The sequence below is a fragment of the Cervus elaphus genome, chromosome 22 (assembly GCF_910594005.1).
Source record: "Cervus elaphus chromosome 22, mCerEla1.1, whole genome shotgun sequence".
Lineage (NCBI taxonomy): Eukaryota > Metazoa > Chordata > Mammalia > Artiodactyla > Cervidae > Cervus > Cervus elaphus.
This window is the reverse complement of record NC_057836.1, coordinates 31606604-31620906: the sequence shown is the minus strand read 5'-3', so window position 1 is coordinate 31620906 and position 14303 is coordinate 31606604. Positions and strand designations below refer to the sequence as shown.

Genomic DNA, 14303 nt, shown 5'->3' with positions numbered 1-14303 from the left:
AGACAAATGTGTGTGAATCATATACCACTATATATATATATATATATATGAATAGATATCAAATACTTTGTAAATCTAATCTGTAATAGGATAATGGTTTTCATTAAAATTCTGAGAATTTAAGGCTGTGAAAGGGTTTACTTAAGTCACCTTTAGTGTTTGTATACTGTTGGATGAAACTGTATAGAGGAAACATTTTTTTATTACTCCCCACCCCCCACGGTTGTTTCTGCTGTCACTTGGCTTTATGCTGGGGTGGTATCCTCATGTTCAGTGGCATTAACTAGAGGCTGCGAGGAGTTCTCTTTTCATTGAGCAGTTGCTGACTAATGTGACAAAACATAGGTCACATTCTGGATTTCAGTAAAAAAGAAATCTTACACCCCTCAATGCATTGTACTCCATAATTAGGTATCCACATTGGAACCTTTTTCCTTTATTTTTACAGTAGGCTGTCAGAGTTTACTTTTTTGTTAAACCAAATTTGATTTTAAAATATAGTTTAATTTTTTAAACTTAAATGACTTGCTTTAAATTATTTTAAACTGGTTATTAGAAATATAAATCTATAAGAATTACAGAAATTAGCTTTTAGTTTTTCCTGCCAACTAATGGTTCTGAATTCTTACAAGTATACATAATTCTTTATATTAACTAAAATTTTTTTTATATTAACTGTTCATTGCATGTCTGTTTTTTCTATTTTTTAAGATATATTTTGTCACTATGACCAAATGGTGGGTTTCCCTGGTAGCTCAGCTAGTAAAGAATCTACCTACAATGCAGGAGACCCCGGTTCAAGTCCTGGGTCAGGAAGATCCCCTGGAGAAGGGAGAGGCTACCCACTCCAGTATTCTTGGGCTTCCCTGGTGGCTCAGATGGTAAAGAATCTGCCTGCCATGCGGTAAACCTGGGTTTGATCCCTGGGTTGGGAAGATCCCCTGGAGGAGGGCATGGCATCCCACTCCAGAATTCTTGCCTGGAGAATCCTGTGGACAGAAGTGCCGTGCAGGCTACAGGGTTGGACGTGACTGAGAGGCTAAGCACACATGACCACATGGTAGCAACTATTGAAAATGCTAAATTTTCCTTGTTGGTGGCCACGGCAATCAGTAGGGGATTCTGAAGGGAGAAAAATACAGAGGGAAAGAGAATTAACAGAAACTCTATAAGGAGTGGAAAATGTGAAAACTGCACGTAAGAAGTGTGAAGGAAGCAAAGAGTTGATGAAGAGGTAGAGATAAAGAATCTTAGCTTCTTCAGGGCAGCTCGAGGGCAGTAAAAGCGAGTCAGGGAAGGAGGGGGTGAAAAGCAAAGAAAGTTGAATTGGGCTACTGACCAAAAACCAGGATTATTTGGGGAAAAAAGATAAAGGATGGTAGTGAGAGGAGTGAATGATGGGGACTGAAGAAGAAAAGCAAGTGGGTTAGGATATTGTACACCTTTAATTGGAAGTTTTAATGATTCAAATAGGGCAACTAATTGTCTTTGTCATCTATTGTATGTATTATCTGTGTATTCTAGTTGAACTTTTTTCCCCTAGTGAAATATCCAGATCCAAACAACTTACATTTTTCTCCATGCTTTAATAATTTTTAACTGTAATATGTTAATTTCATTATCAGACCACCAATATTTGAAGACCATTAGGGTCCAGGTATATACTGAATGGTTACATACATCATTTGTTTCGCTCAGTCATTAAGCCAGATACTGATCAGTTCATTATAGACTGATGGAAATGCCTAAAGGAACATAAAACCAAGTTTTGATCATCATAGTTTAAAACTGAGAATGTTTAAATAGGAAAATAAGGCAATATAGTTTAGAGACTCCAGATTGCATATAGTTTTATCTGCCAGAGAATCATTTCAGAGTTTGCAAGAATTTTTTTCAGTTTTAGTAATTTTCTTAGGGTGACAGGAAAAGACTGTCTCAAAGAGTTTTTTAATTATTCAGAGCAAAGATGATCTGTAAATTTTAATGATAGAAAGTAAGTTGTTAGAAGAGTAGTCAGTGTAAGACTTTATCATGGCTAGTACATCCGTTTGTCCTTGGTGTGACAGATTGTTTAGGAGAATGGAAGCGTCTCAAACTTCAGAAGCACTGGCGGGTGTATAATTGAAGGAGGAAGAGTTCTTGCTAGATTTCCTTTCTGTTTTTCATCTGTATGCTCATTTCCACTAAACCACTTTAATCTAGGTTAATCCCCCTCCCCACTCTGGTAAGGCCTGTTAAAAGTCACTAGAGTATACTAAGAAAATAGTGTATTTATTTGTTCTGTTTGCCTCCTTAACTTCCCAGCATTTTTTTTCTTTTTGAGGGATTATCACAATCACTTAGTAGATTTTTTGAAAGGCAAAATTGTATTCAGTGAGCAAGGAAATGGTAAGAGAACTGGGTTGCTGTGTGGCTTGATTTAGACTCTTTTTGCAGCTTCACTGGGGACCTGACATACGAAGCATTTGTCTCAAAGTCTTCCACAGAGTTGTACAAATGGCCAGAACTGAGCATTGGCTCCCCAGCAAAGCCTCAAGGACATTTAAAAAGATTTCTACTTCTGAGTATGAAATCTGTTGTCTTTTTTTTTAGTACTGGCTTAGAGATTGAATGGGGCTTCCCCGAGGCTCAGCAGTAGAGAAGCTGCCTGCAGTGCAGGAAACAGGAGATGCGGGTTCGACCCCTGGGTCGGGAAGATCCCCTGAGGAGGAAATGGCAACCTATTGCAGTTTTCTTGCCTTAGAGAATCCCATGGACAGAGGAGCCTGGTGGGCTACAGTCCATGGGGTCACAAAGAGTCAGACACTACTGAGCGACTAACACAGACAACCAGAACTTCTGCTTTGTCAGTGAGCCAGACAGCTAATGTCTACGCTTCCTTCTCTTTTGAAAAGGCTGTTACCTGGGAAGCCAAGCTGTAATCAGAAGGAAGCAGAGAGCCTGAGGTCATTAGATGTTTGAGGTGTTCAGACTAGTCCAAAGTGCCAAAGTCCAGCTGCTGCCAGGACTGGCTTCTCTTGGGTCTTTTCTCTGATAGGAAAAATGAGCCTCCTGGCAAACATGGCGGAAGGTGAACCTGCTCTCCTTCAGCGAGGTCCGAAGTCTCCTGACTCATTCTTTCCCTCCATGTCTCCAATTTAAAAACTGTGTTCTTTTCAGATTTTAATTCAGACACATTCACACTTGAAGGCTGGGAATAAATGTTTTTCCTCTCTTGTTTCTCTTCTCCACCTTTTGTAAAATTTTTTGGGGAAAGTAGTAAGTGTACGTGACAAAAAATTCAAATCCTACAAAAAGACCACATTGTCCAAAATAAAGCTCCTTTCTCCCTTCATTTTCCTTCCCAAGAGGCAAATGCTCTTAACATCTATATTATCTCTCTTTGCAAAGATGTTCTATTTATCCTTTTTTTTTTTTAAAGCACAGATATTCTACAGATGATTGTATACCTTTACTTTTTAACACTTGACATATTTGAAGATGGGAGCAGATTCTACATGTATAAGCTCTTTTTGTGGACATTTCATATACAGTTGCTACCAGGGAATTCCATATTGCCAAGATAATATGAAGGTATAGAGGATAATTTTAGTCATTTTCATGTTTTCTTTTAGCTTCCTCTCCCTTCTTCGCATCCCCACACGATAAAACTAGGGTCTCTAATGCTGACTGTATTTTCTGTGTCTATACTCAGTGAGGCTGTACTGCCCAGGACCTCTGAGAGTCCTGGAACTCTCCTGGGATGTGTGAGCCTGGGGCGGGCCGTTTACTTTCCCAGCCTCTGCACTGGATCAGCGGTTGCTAGAAATTGAGTGTCAGTTCTGTTCGGTCTTCCTTCTGGGCTTTCAGTACCCCTTAGGATCCCGAATCAGGAGCACACTCCCTCGAGAACTTCATGATGGTCAGGGCACACCCAGTGTGATCCCCTCACAAATCATTTTGGGAACTTCTCGTGACCCCTTTTATTGGACAGCTCTGTATCATAATACAGATACAGAGGAATGTTGACCACTGTACTCTCTCCAGTGTTAGCTCGTGGTCACTAGCCTTAGAAAAAAGAGGTGGAGTGGGGATGGGAGATATGTCATTGCTTCCCAGTTGGCAGAAACATTCTGTATAAATCTTGATTTTTGAAAAGGACACCTTTTACAAATTTAAGAATATTACCCCCAAAATCAACATACGATGCAGAGACAAAAATATTATATATTTACTTATTTAGTTTATAATTTAAAAAAACTGGCTGACCCAAATTATTCTTAGTGTTTTATGAGTTATTTCTATCTTGGCAACACTGTATCCATAGTTATGAAATTCTTAGAAACAAAAATTCAAATATGCTAGTGTGGGTAGAGCCTGAAAATTAGAAATATATGATGGTTTTTTTTTTTTTTTTAATGTAGTGCTGTTTGAATTTGTACAGTTCCTTAAGTATCTATGATAAAAATATAAACTTTCAGGAAGAATTCAAGATGTTGCTTTTGTGAGCTTACTAGAAAGGAGGTTTTAGTTTGGGATTCCTAGTTATTTCTGTGAAAAGTAGTCACCTTTTAGTTCCATAAAGTCTTGACAGTTTCAGAGGAAACTATTGAAAGTGAAAGCTTTGAAAGAGGGGATTAGTGGTGAGGTGGGTGGGGCGGGACTAATGTATAGTGTGTGTTTATCTCTGAGACACAGGTCATTGCTTTGTCTGTAGCTCTTAATCTTACTGGCTTTTCCCCCACATTTACCTTCCCAGTTTCATTTCAGATTTTCTTCCCAGTACATTGACCCTTTTCTCTGTTCAGGTTTGCCACATCCTGCTTCCCTCCCACTAACATTTGTTCCTGTGTTGATGTTTTCTAACATGTAGAGTGTTCTGGAACTTTCTTTGTGTTATAATAACAAGTAATCTTTCTTGGCATGGTGTTTGTTAACTGAGCTAGTTTTCATATATCAATAGAAACTGCCATTTTAAACCTAAGTACTTCTATTTGGTTTGCTTTTATAATGAGGCCATAAAAATTTTCTCCTATTCATCTAGCTTTTAGAGAGTATTAACCAAGAGCAAAGAGATACTGGCTTGTACTTAGCATCCAAGCTAATGTTGTTCATATTGTCTTACTAGAACACCTGGAGAGTGCAAGTTCTAACTCAGGTATCCCAGCTGCACAGAGAGGTGAGTTTGTCTAATTAAGCAAATAGTCACCAAAGGTGTGAAATTCTAGTGTGGTGGTGCATAAGCATACGGACATTGAAGAAATGCACTGGACAATGGAATAGACACCAGAATGTGGCTTTATTGTAGTTAGATTGTATAATTGAAGTAATATTTATGCCGTCTAGCATTTTAATAATGTTCCAGTTTCTAAAGATAAGACTTTAGCTTTTTAATATTATTTTTTAGCTCAACAGTAGTAAAAGATATTCTTTTGAAAAGGAGAACTTGTTGGGCTTATACTTGATCCTCACTCCATGTTAATAGAAGCTTTGTTGCCAAAATCAGATGTGGAAATAGAATATTGATAAAAATGACCCTTTGGCTTTCTTGTTACTACTGGTAGAAAGAAGATATTTTGCAAAAAATAAGTTAACTAGTGATTTTTTTTCATGTATTCTTTAACATTTGATTCTCATTCTTTTTTTTTTTTTTTATTTCAGGGCAAAAATAGGGCAAGGAATATTCACAAAGTTCTGATTATAAATTAAAGTCCTAAGTATAAACAGCTAAAAAGTGTGAAATAAAAAGAAAGGAAAGGAAGTTAGTTAAAACGTAGCATGTGACCCTTTCCTTGATCTTGGTAGACCCACCCACTTCTGTTCCCCCTAAGAGACCACACAGCTCTGACATCACCAGAGATGCTCAGCCAACCAACAACTTGGTTTTGGACAAATCGGTGTCTAAAGCTTGACTCTTTACTCTCTCTCTCACCTGACTTGAAAAGGACCACCTTTCCCCCTAAGTGACAGTTAAATTACATCATCGAGAGGAGTGTTGTGACGAGTATGAGACGTCATCCATATTTTTTCTTTGTTTTTTTCTTTTGTTTTCTGTCTGTGTTTTCAGCAACGTCAGTTGATTACAGTTCCTTTGCAGACAGATGCAGCAGCTGGATAGAGCTCATTAAACTGAAAGCTCAGACCATAAGGCGCGGATCAATTAAGACAAGTAGGCGGATGTTTCTACCACGTTGTGATTTGAGAAGCATATCCCTGATTTCCCAGTGGTGAAGGCTGGCCCTGACTACTCAGTAATAACATTGCCAATCAGTCATGTGTTGGAGTGTGAAAGCTGCAGATGCTAATAATCATTTAGCAAAAGCTTTTGAAGGGCCTTTAGATGTTTAAATTGTAGCTGCAGGGTTGTGTTTTTAGTATTTTATTTTGGTGAAGGTATTCTTAGAAGTATATAAATAGATATTATGTCACATAGTGGAAGGAAATTAATGAGCTTTTATTGAAGAGACCCTCTTGCAGGGCCCAAGGTACTCAGTAGTATATGGCATCTGTCAGATTACTAAGAGTGATGTCTAGCGTGAGAATAGAAGGTATCTTCAGAGAGAAAGCGGCCAACTCTTATCTTACTGCTAGACTCAGCATCAGGACTTAGATTTTTTTTTTTTTAAATCTATACTCCGTGTGTTTTGGTAAACTTTGAGGTAAATGTATTTGAGTGAAAGAGTTCACATTAGAGGGAAGGAACTGTGTTTAGGGGGAAGCTTACAGGCTGTGGAACCAACCAGGTCTGGTTTTGAATCCTAGAAGTGCCATTTTAACAGCTGTGTGACCTTGGCAAGTTATTTAAGTTTTGTGAGCCTTAGTTTCCTCATGTGTTAAATGGGGATGATAACACCTATGTCACTGGGTTGTTGTGAAAATTATACACAGACACACGTGTGTGTGTGTGTGTGTGTGTCTGGTTCATGGTAGTTATTTGATAAGCAGTAGGTATTTGTTATTTTATGAACAATTAACCTGTAGACAGCCAAGGTCATTTGCTAAATTTTTTAAATTACAACTTTGGTCGAGAAAGTTTGGAAAAGAAACCTGCTACAACTAGTTAAGATAAGGTTTATCTACAAGTTGACAATGATGAAGTCGTCTGAAAAAAAGATGGAAAAAACTGCACTGGGAAATTTAACAACTTTCACACTCTTGTAATAATTTGTTCCTACAGCAGATAATTTTTAATGCTCTACCGCTTTTTCTTTGTCTTCACTTTATAACGATCATTGTGTGTGTAGCTGCACCGCATCGACATTTTCTTTTGCAGGAATGCCATTTTTTCTTCCCAAAGATTCCATTCCAGCATTTCCTCTTACGTTTTTCTTTCTCTCTCTCTATTTGTAATTGCATGCAGTGCATGATAATTTCTTTTCTTTCATGACATGGCTTAGCCTCACAGACAGCTGAATGTTGTCACCACTTATTTGGAAACAGTAGGGAATCATTGAGTCACCAACATGTGATCTTGATGCTTTCTCTTCTTTTTCCAATTTTAGCAGTGACAGTTGAAAAAGCAAGTCCAATGGGTGAAGGAAACTTCCGGAATCGTTCCACTCCACCTTGTGCAAATTCTACCGTTGGGGTTGTTAAGATGACACCTCTTTCTTTCATTCCTGGAGCAAAAATAACAAAATATCTTGGGATAATTAACATGTTTTTTATTCGGGAAACCACTTCTCTACGTGAGGTAAATTTATAGTTGTTATTTCATTGTGTTTGTGAATTTTCTGTGGTTGAAAGTATTAGTATCACAACCAAACATGTTTCAAATTGTTTGTTTTTTTGCCAAAAGTAGCACACACATACACACACTTTTTTCCATAACCTGTCTGGATTGGCTGTAGATTAATTAGGCTCAGATGGTAAAAGTGTCTGCCAGCAATGCAGGAGACCCGGGTTCAATTCCTGGGTCAGGAAGATGCCCTGGAGAAGGAAATGGCAACCCACTCCAGTATTCTTGCCTGGAAAATTCCATGGACAGAGGAGCCTGGTAGGCTATAGTCCACAGGGTCACAAAGAGTTGGACATGACTGAGCGACTTCACTTTCACTTTCAGTATTATCGCAAGAGTTGTGTTGGGTTTAAATTCATTTGTTATTAGAAGTTACAGATCCTTACCGGATGGTAAATTAAAGAAAAATAAATGTATCCATGTTTGACAGAGGTTTAAAACAGCCCTGAAAGAATAGCTTAGTTTCTCACTAGGTATTTGCTTGAGATGGATTTAAATGGCAATTAATTTTTAAGAGTTCACATTAAGAAATAGTAGGGGACTGTATGCTGAATAGATGTCTTTGGAGATTTTTTTATATCATTTAGTTCTGTTATTTTCTCCTGATAAAGGAGAAGGAGGCTGCTTGTTCCTTCTCTAGTCATCAGTGCATGAAAATGTTTGTTCACGTTCTTGCCTCACACTGGGTATCATTAAACTTTAATTTGTTTTTGTTTTTTAAGTAACAGCAGTTATAATCTCTTGCTTGATGAGGTCAGAATTAAGAGGCAGAGTCAGGCTATTATATCTTGCATTACAGAGGAATTTAAACTCAGGAAAAGATTATATTTCTGTCTTATGTTTCTTGAGCAGGGCTGCTAAGCAAATTAATATAGTGAGTAGGGAAAATTTTTACTTATTTAAGCGTGAAACCCAATAAACTCTTCAAAATTTACTTTAGCAGAAGTTTGTATTTTTAAAAAGTGTGTTAATTATAAATACAACTTAGTCGTGTTCCCCCCTCCCCCCATTGTTTCACCAGCAGTGTTTCTATGCCTTCTTGGAAATAGCAGCCTGCTTACCTCAGGCTCACCCTTCTGCACCTAGCATAGTACCTGGTACAGAGTAACCGCAAGCCGTTTTTGTGTAAATGATGGAGTGACTTCTGACAGATTAATTAATTAGATGTTTCCTTTAAGAAACATTATTTTTACAACCATATTCTAATTGTGTTGAGATGGAAAAGAGACTATCTGAAGATAGTCTCAAAAACCTTTTAATGTAGAATTAAAGTAGGCAACACTTTTAAATCCATTCAAGTTTGACAAAGAAACTTGGGTTTGAGAAGCTGGCATAGACTGGTGAATTAACCTTTTCCAGTTGCACATGGATATTATACTGTTGAATCCATAAAATTTTCTTTCCAAAGTGTCTTTTCAACTGCTGAAGCTACCATTCCCTGAAATGTTGCTTCACAGATTTCCCTTCAACAGAGGTTTATAGTATCAGCTATAGTATAGTTAATAGTATAATATGTAGTGTATGCATACATGTGGGCTAAGTTGCTTCAGTTGTGTCTGGCTGTTTGCAACCCTATGGACTGTTGCCCACCAGGCTCCTCTGAACATGAGATTCTCAAGGAAAGAACACTGGAGTGGGTTGCCATACTCTACAGGGGATCTTCCTGACCCAGGGATTGAACCCACGTCTCTCATGTCTCCTGCCTTGGCAGGGGGTTCTTGACCACTAGTGCCGCCTGAGAAGCCTGTATATAGTACAATATCTGAAATTTGTTCATTCCTTGTTGAGTTATTTGCTTTCAATTATGTAATATTAGAATTTACCCCTCTGTAGTGTCTGTTACTCTAAGAATGTTTTGATTTGATATGTAAGAGGAAAACTGATAAAAGTAGAAAAAAAGACTGTCTTGGACTGTGATTGAGTCAGAGGCAGGCTGAAGCAACTCCTTTAATTCCTTAATGACAAACTCTGTGTAGGATCCTGTAACTTTTCAGAAAAATGTGACCTAGACAAATGCTTTTTCTAACAGTGTTAAATTTTGCCCTTACCTTCCAATTTAAAGTTGGACATTTCTTCCTAGACTGTAAAAAACCTTCAGTACAATTTGTGAAAAATTTAGATTGTAAAGCATTTTAAGCTATTAGCTAGCCTTTGGTTTCTGTCTTGTTTGGTTTTGAACACTGCAAAAGTTCCCCAAACTGTTGGATTTCTTTGCATGACAAATATGTATAGATCACTGGATACATGCACCTGTTGAAGTAGGTGTTAGTGTATATAGTTGTAAGCATGGCAGATGCAGTCCTGGCATGATGGAATTCAGTGGACAGTAAATAATCATCATAGAGTAAATAGATAGCTCTTAGTAATAGTAAGTCATATACAGAAATACAACAAGGGCTCTCAGAGAATATTAACAGGAGAACGTAATTTAGGTCTGATAGGGGAGATTTCTCTGAAGAAGTCACATGCAAACCAGGACCTGAAGAAGTGAGTACGAGTTACCCTGGTGGAAAATTGGGTGTGGACCCTTCATGTACAATGACCCCGAGGCTGGAAAAGGTGTCAAACCTTCAAGAAACTGAAAAGACGTGCGACTTGGAACATGGTTCATTTTCACAGAATGAGAGATATGGATAGCAGGGAAGTCTCATTGTTTATATTACCATCAGTTTATTTGAATGATGGCGGGAACGGTTTCATGGAGGGAGGTGTTGACGATGGACGAACAATTAGAACTCTTGCTCTGCCATCTGTCCACAGCTCTGTGCTCCCCCTCCATCATGGGCGCGTCACGTGAGCTTCAGTTTCATCATCTCTAAAATGAAGATAGTAGTCCCTGTTGGGAGTATGACACAATTTAGTGACTGAACACCAACAACAATCCCTGTTGTAGACATGTGTTAGGTAAAGGTTTTTTCATTCATGGAACAGATCCGCATGGTGAAGGAAATTAAAATGGCCATCCATTATAGTAAGCTCACTTAAATTGTTTTCACATGTATTCTCTGATGTTTCATGTACGTTCACTTACACAGGCCTATAGTTTGGTTTCTTGTGCATTGTCCTTAGGAAGGTGGAGTCAGCGGGTTTCTGCACGCCTTCGTTGCTGAAGTGTTTGCGATGGTGCGAGCACATGTGGCTGCGCTGGGCGGGAACGCTGTCGTCTCCTACATAATGAAGCAGTGTGTCTTCATGGAGAATCCAAACAAAAACCAGGTGAGGCGGACTCAGACACCTCTGATGCGGAGACCCTACGGATTTCCCCCATGGCCTTTTCACCTCCCACCCTCCTCCAGAAAAGAGAATTGCTCCTCAGAGCTCTTTGATTCCAGAGGCTGAAAACATGTTTTAGTAAATATGTTGGTAACTGGTCATACATAGGTCAGGTGCTGTTTTCACATCCCCAGTGACTAAGTTATTAGTCTGAAATACCTCTGGAAGTTTTGCTCCTAAACTACTTTTCCCACCACCTTCTTGGGGAGTAGTCCCTGGGATCCTGTGATGGCTAATGGAGGACAGTTAAAGACACCCTCTGGTTTGAGCTGTGATGCTGTCCACTTCTGACTGCCCTGCTGGTGAAGAGGACGTCCTGATGGCGTCACACTGTTAATTCTAATAAGTAACATAATTCTGTTAATGGGGACAGGGGAGCGTTGCTTAGGTTAAATTTTAGAACAGATTTCTCTTAGCAGCTTTGTTAACATAATAATTCACTTAGAACAGTTAAAGATGGTCCTTTAAAAAATTAAATAACTATATTAATGAATTTTTTTGTTTCCTTTCCTATGCATTGCCTTCTTATCCTTTGCTCATTTTTTTCTTGGACTGTATGCTTGTTTCTGCTCTACAACGCTGCCCCCAGGGTAACGGGAGAGTATGGGTGTGTTACTGAAATGTGACTGAAATGTCCTGTTATTCTTTTAGGCACAGTGTCTTATAAATGTCAGTGGTGATGCAGTGGTTTTTGTTCGCGAATCTGAATTAGAAGTGGTGTCTACTCAGCAGCCTGCTGCCAGTTGCCAGCCCTCATGTCCTGGAGGAGAAGTCACAACCTGAAGTCAATTAGAAAGAAAGAGCGCAACTAAATGACATTCATCAGTCTCCTTTGTCTTTCATTTATCGTACTAGACGTAAAAAATGAACTTAATATGAGAGAATGAAGAAAGAATCGATCCCATATGAGGATGTTTGATTTGAATGGGATCACTTGAAGGCATGAGAATTTTCAAATCTTGACTTTTTTTTTTTTTTTTACCAAAGCTAGACAGACAGGCCTCATAGAGGCTCGACTCCCCAGGAAGTTCAGATAAATTTCTCTGAGAACTGTAGCAAAGATGCAAGCTATTTATAATTTATGTTGATTTTAATAAAATCGTAATTTAAATTATCAGGAAATTAGGCTAGCTATCCTGGTGTAATTTATAAAAATTAAGAAATTAACAAATTGTTAATAAGTGATCTGATTTGAGGAATGTATGGGGAAAATGGAGAAAAGTTTTCAGAAAACTGTGAGTTTATTAATGTGTTATTTTGATGAGGAATTTGGTAACTACTAAAAGGGAAAAGTGCTTTAGCCATCTTTGAAAAAGAAGTTAAACTTCTATGACTTGTATCCTAATTGCTACAAGAGTATAATCTGTTTATCAGAGCCAGTGTCCTTTCATTGGAAGCTTAATAATATCTCTAAGGAAGGAGGAAAAAAATTACTATATAACTTCATTTTTACCCAAGTTTCAGTTTGTGTTTAATTTTTCTGGAAGGGGCTTGGCTTCAACTGGGAAGAACAGGCCAGTGAATTTTGTTGAAGTAGTTAAAATGTGATCTAGTTGGAACATAAAATTATTTTCTAATAAAGTCATACTGAGCTCCTACCAAATAAACAGAATTTTAGTACTATCTTATTAGGGGTTTGGGGTGGTGAGGTAGACTGTATTTGGCATAGAATTTGGAAATGTAACTTGAATGTAAATATGCTCCAGAATGTTGAATGTATAGATAGAAATACTTTTTTTTTTTTTGTCAATGCCAAATACATATTACAAATGAACCTTTAAAAGTACATTCCTCCTTTGGACAATAAAATTTCTTTATGAAACTCATGATTTTGCTCTTCCAGGATAACAACTGCCCTAAAGATTAGGAGTCATTTCCTTGTTATCACAGGTGTCAATATTTTTCTGTATTTTGTTTATAATTTTATTTTTTAAATAAAAGGTTTTATAAACTGGAATATTCCTAAATCTGTTTTTTTGCCTCTTTGTAGTATTGTCAGTGGTCAGAAATCACTTTCCATATGATCATCTTCATTTCTTTAGTCAGCAATCATTTGTTATATGTCTGTTCTTCATTTGGAGGGGAAATACATTTGTAATTGTGCCACTTTCATTGTTGTTGGTAGGAAACCTGCACTGTTGAGTGAGAAAACATGTGTAGCTTGGGATGAAGGTGGCTTCCCCAAGAGGATAATACCTAAGCTCATTCTGGAAAAATAGACAGGTACTTGGAATCGACTGACTTGTTCATAGTTTCATCCATCCATTCAACAGCTGTTTTGTGATTGCTGAATATGTTTCTGAGTTCTTTCTGGGCAGGGGGTTACTAATGTAACTCACTGGTTGAGTACCTGTTTTATGTCATATCCTGCGAGTATTGCTCTTGTTCGATCACGAAGTCATGTTTAACTCTCTGCGACCCCATGGACTGCTGCATGCCTGGCTCCTATCCTCCACTACATTCTGGAGTTTGCTCAAATTATGTCAGCTGAGTCAGTGATGCTCTCTGCTAGCTGTCTGGACCTCTGCGCTCCCCTTCTCTTTTTGCCTTCAATTTTCCCCAGCATCAGGGTCTTTTCCCATGAGTCAGCTCTTCCTATCAGATGGCCAAAGTATTAGAGGTTCAGCAACAGTCCTTCCAATGAATATTCAGGGTTGATTTCCTTTTGGTTTGTGCATATACCTTATTACTAATGTTTAGAACATAATACTGGCTGTTTTTGTTTTACCTTTTGAGACCACAAGGTATTTCCATTTTGGTCTCAACATTTGGATACTTAACAGAGGCACAGACTGAATTCTAGGAAAGCTAGAGTTTCTATAACTAGGCAGGTTTTCTGTCTGCTGACAGGCCGTTTGCTCAGTGTGGGTCACATGTGAGGTACAGTCAGCCATGCCAGAAATGGCTGCTTCCGGAAAGGCTGACGTGACTTGATGCCGAAAGAGTTGCTGCTGTTTCTTGTATGTAAATCCCCTCAGAAACATCCTTTTAGACAAACGTACTGGGACTTAACCTTTTGGAAATATTGAGGCCAGTGACAGGACTTATAGGACACTTCTCATTCTCTATTGTTACTCCAAAGCTTAAGCTACACAATTTATCCAATCCTTTGTTATATTTGCTGAACTCACTGCCCCACTTCCTCACCTCCTGTGTGTGTTTAGTCACTCAGTTACCTCCAAGTCTTTGTGACCCCCATGGACTGTACCCCACCAGGCTCCTCTGTCCATGGAATTTCCCAGGCAAGAATACTGGTGTGGGTTGCCATATTCTTCTCCAGGGGATCTTCCCGACCCAGGAATCGAACCTGCAT

At 38.4% G+C, this 14303-nt stretch overlaps 1 protein-coding gene across 17 annotated transcripts in view; it reads left to right on the top strand.

Moving 5' to 3' along the window:
• The window catches only part of C2CD5 (C2 calcium dependent domain containing 5), an 86026-nt gene extending 73079 nt beyond the window's left edge, over positions 1 to 12947 (top strand). For 8 of the 17 annotated variants that reach the window (XM_043880940.1, XM_043880937.1, XM_043880936.1 and 5 more), the window contains 5 exons: positions 5108 to 5158; positions 6047 to 6148; positions 7482 to 7672; positions 10787 to 10933; positions 11642 to 12947. In XM_043880940.1, the coding sequence (XP_043736875.1) occupies positions 5108 to 5158; positions 6047 to 6148; positions 7482 to 7672; positions 10787 to 10933; positions 11642 to 11773 (623 nt within the window). In that variant the 3' untranslated portion in view covers positions 11774 to 12947. The remainder of the gene's footprint in view (positions 1 to 5107; positions 5159 to 6046; positions 6149 to 7481; positions 7673 to 10786; positions 10934 to 11641) is intronic. The other 9 variants (XM_043880943.1, XM_043880938.1, XM_043880935.1 and 6 more) reach the window with 3 other exon arrangements.
• The last annotated feature ends 1356 nt before the right edge of the window (positions 12948 to 14303 follow it).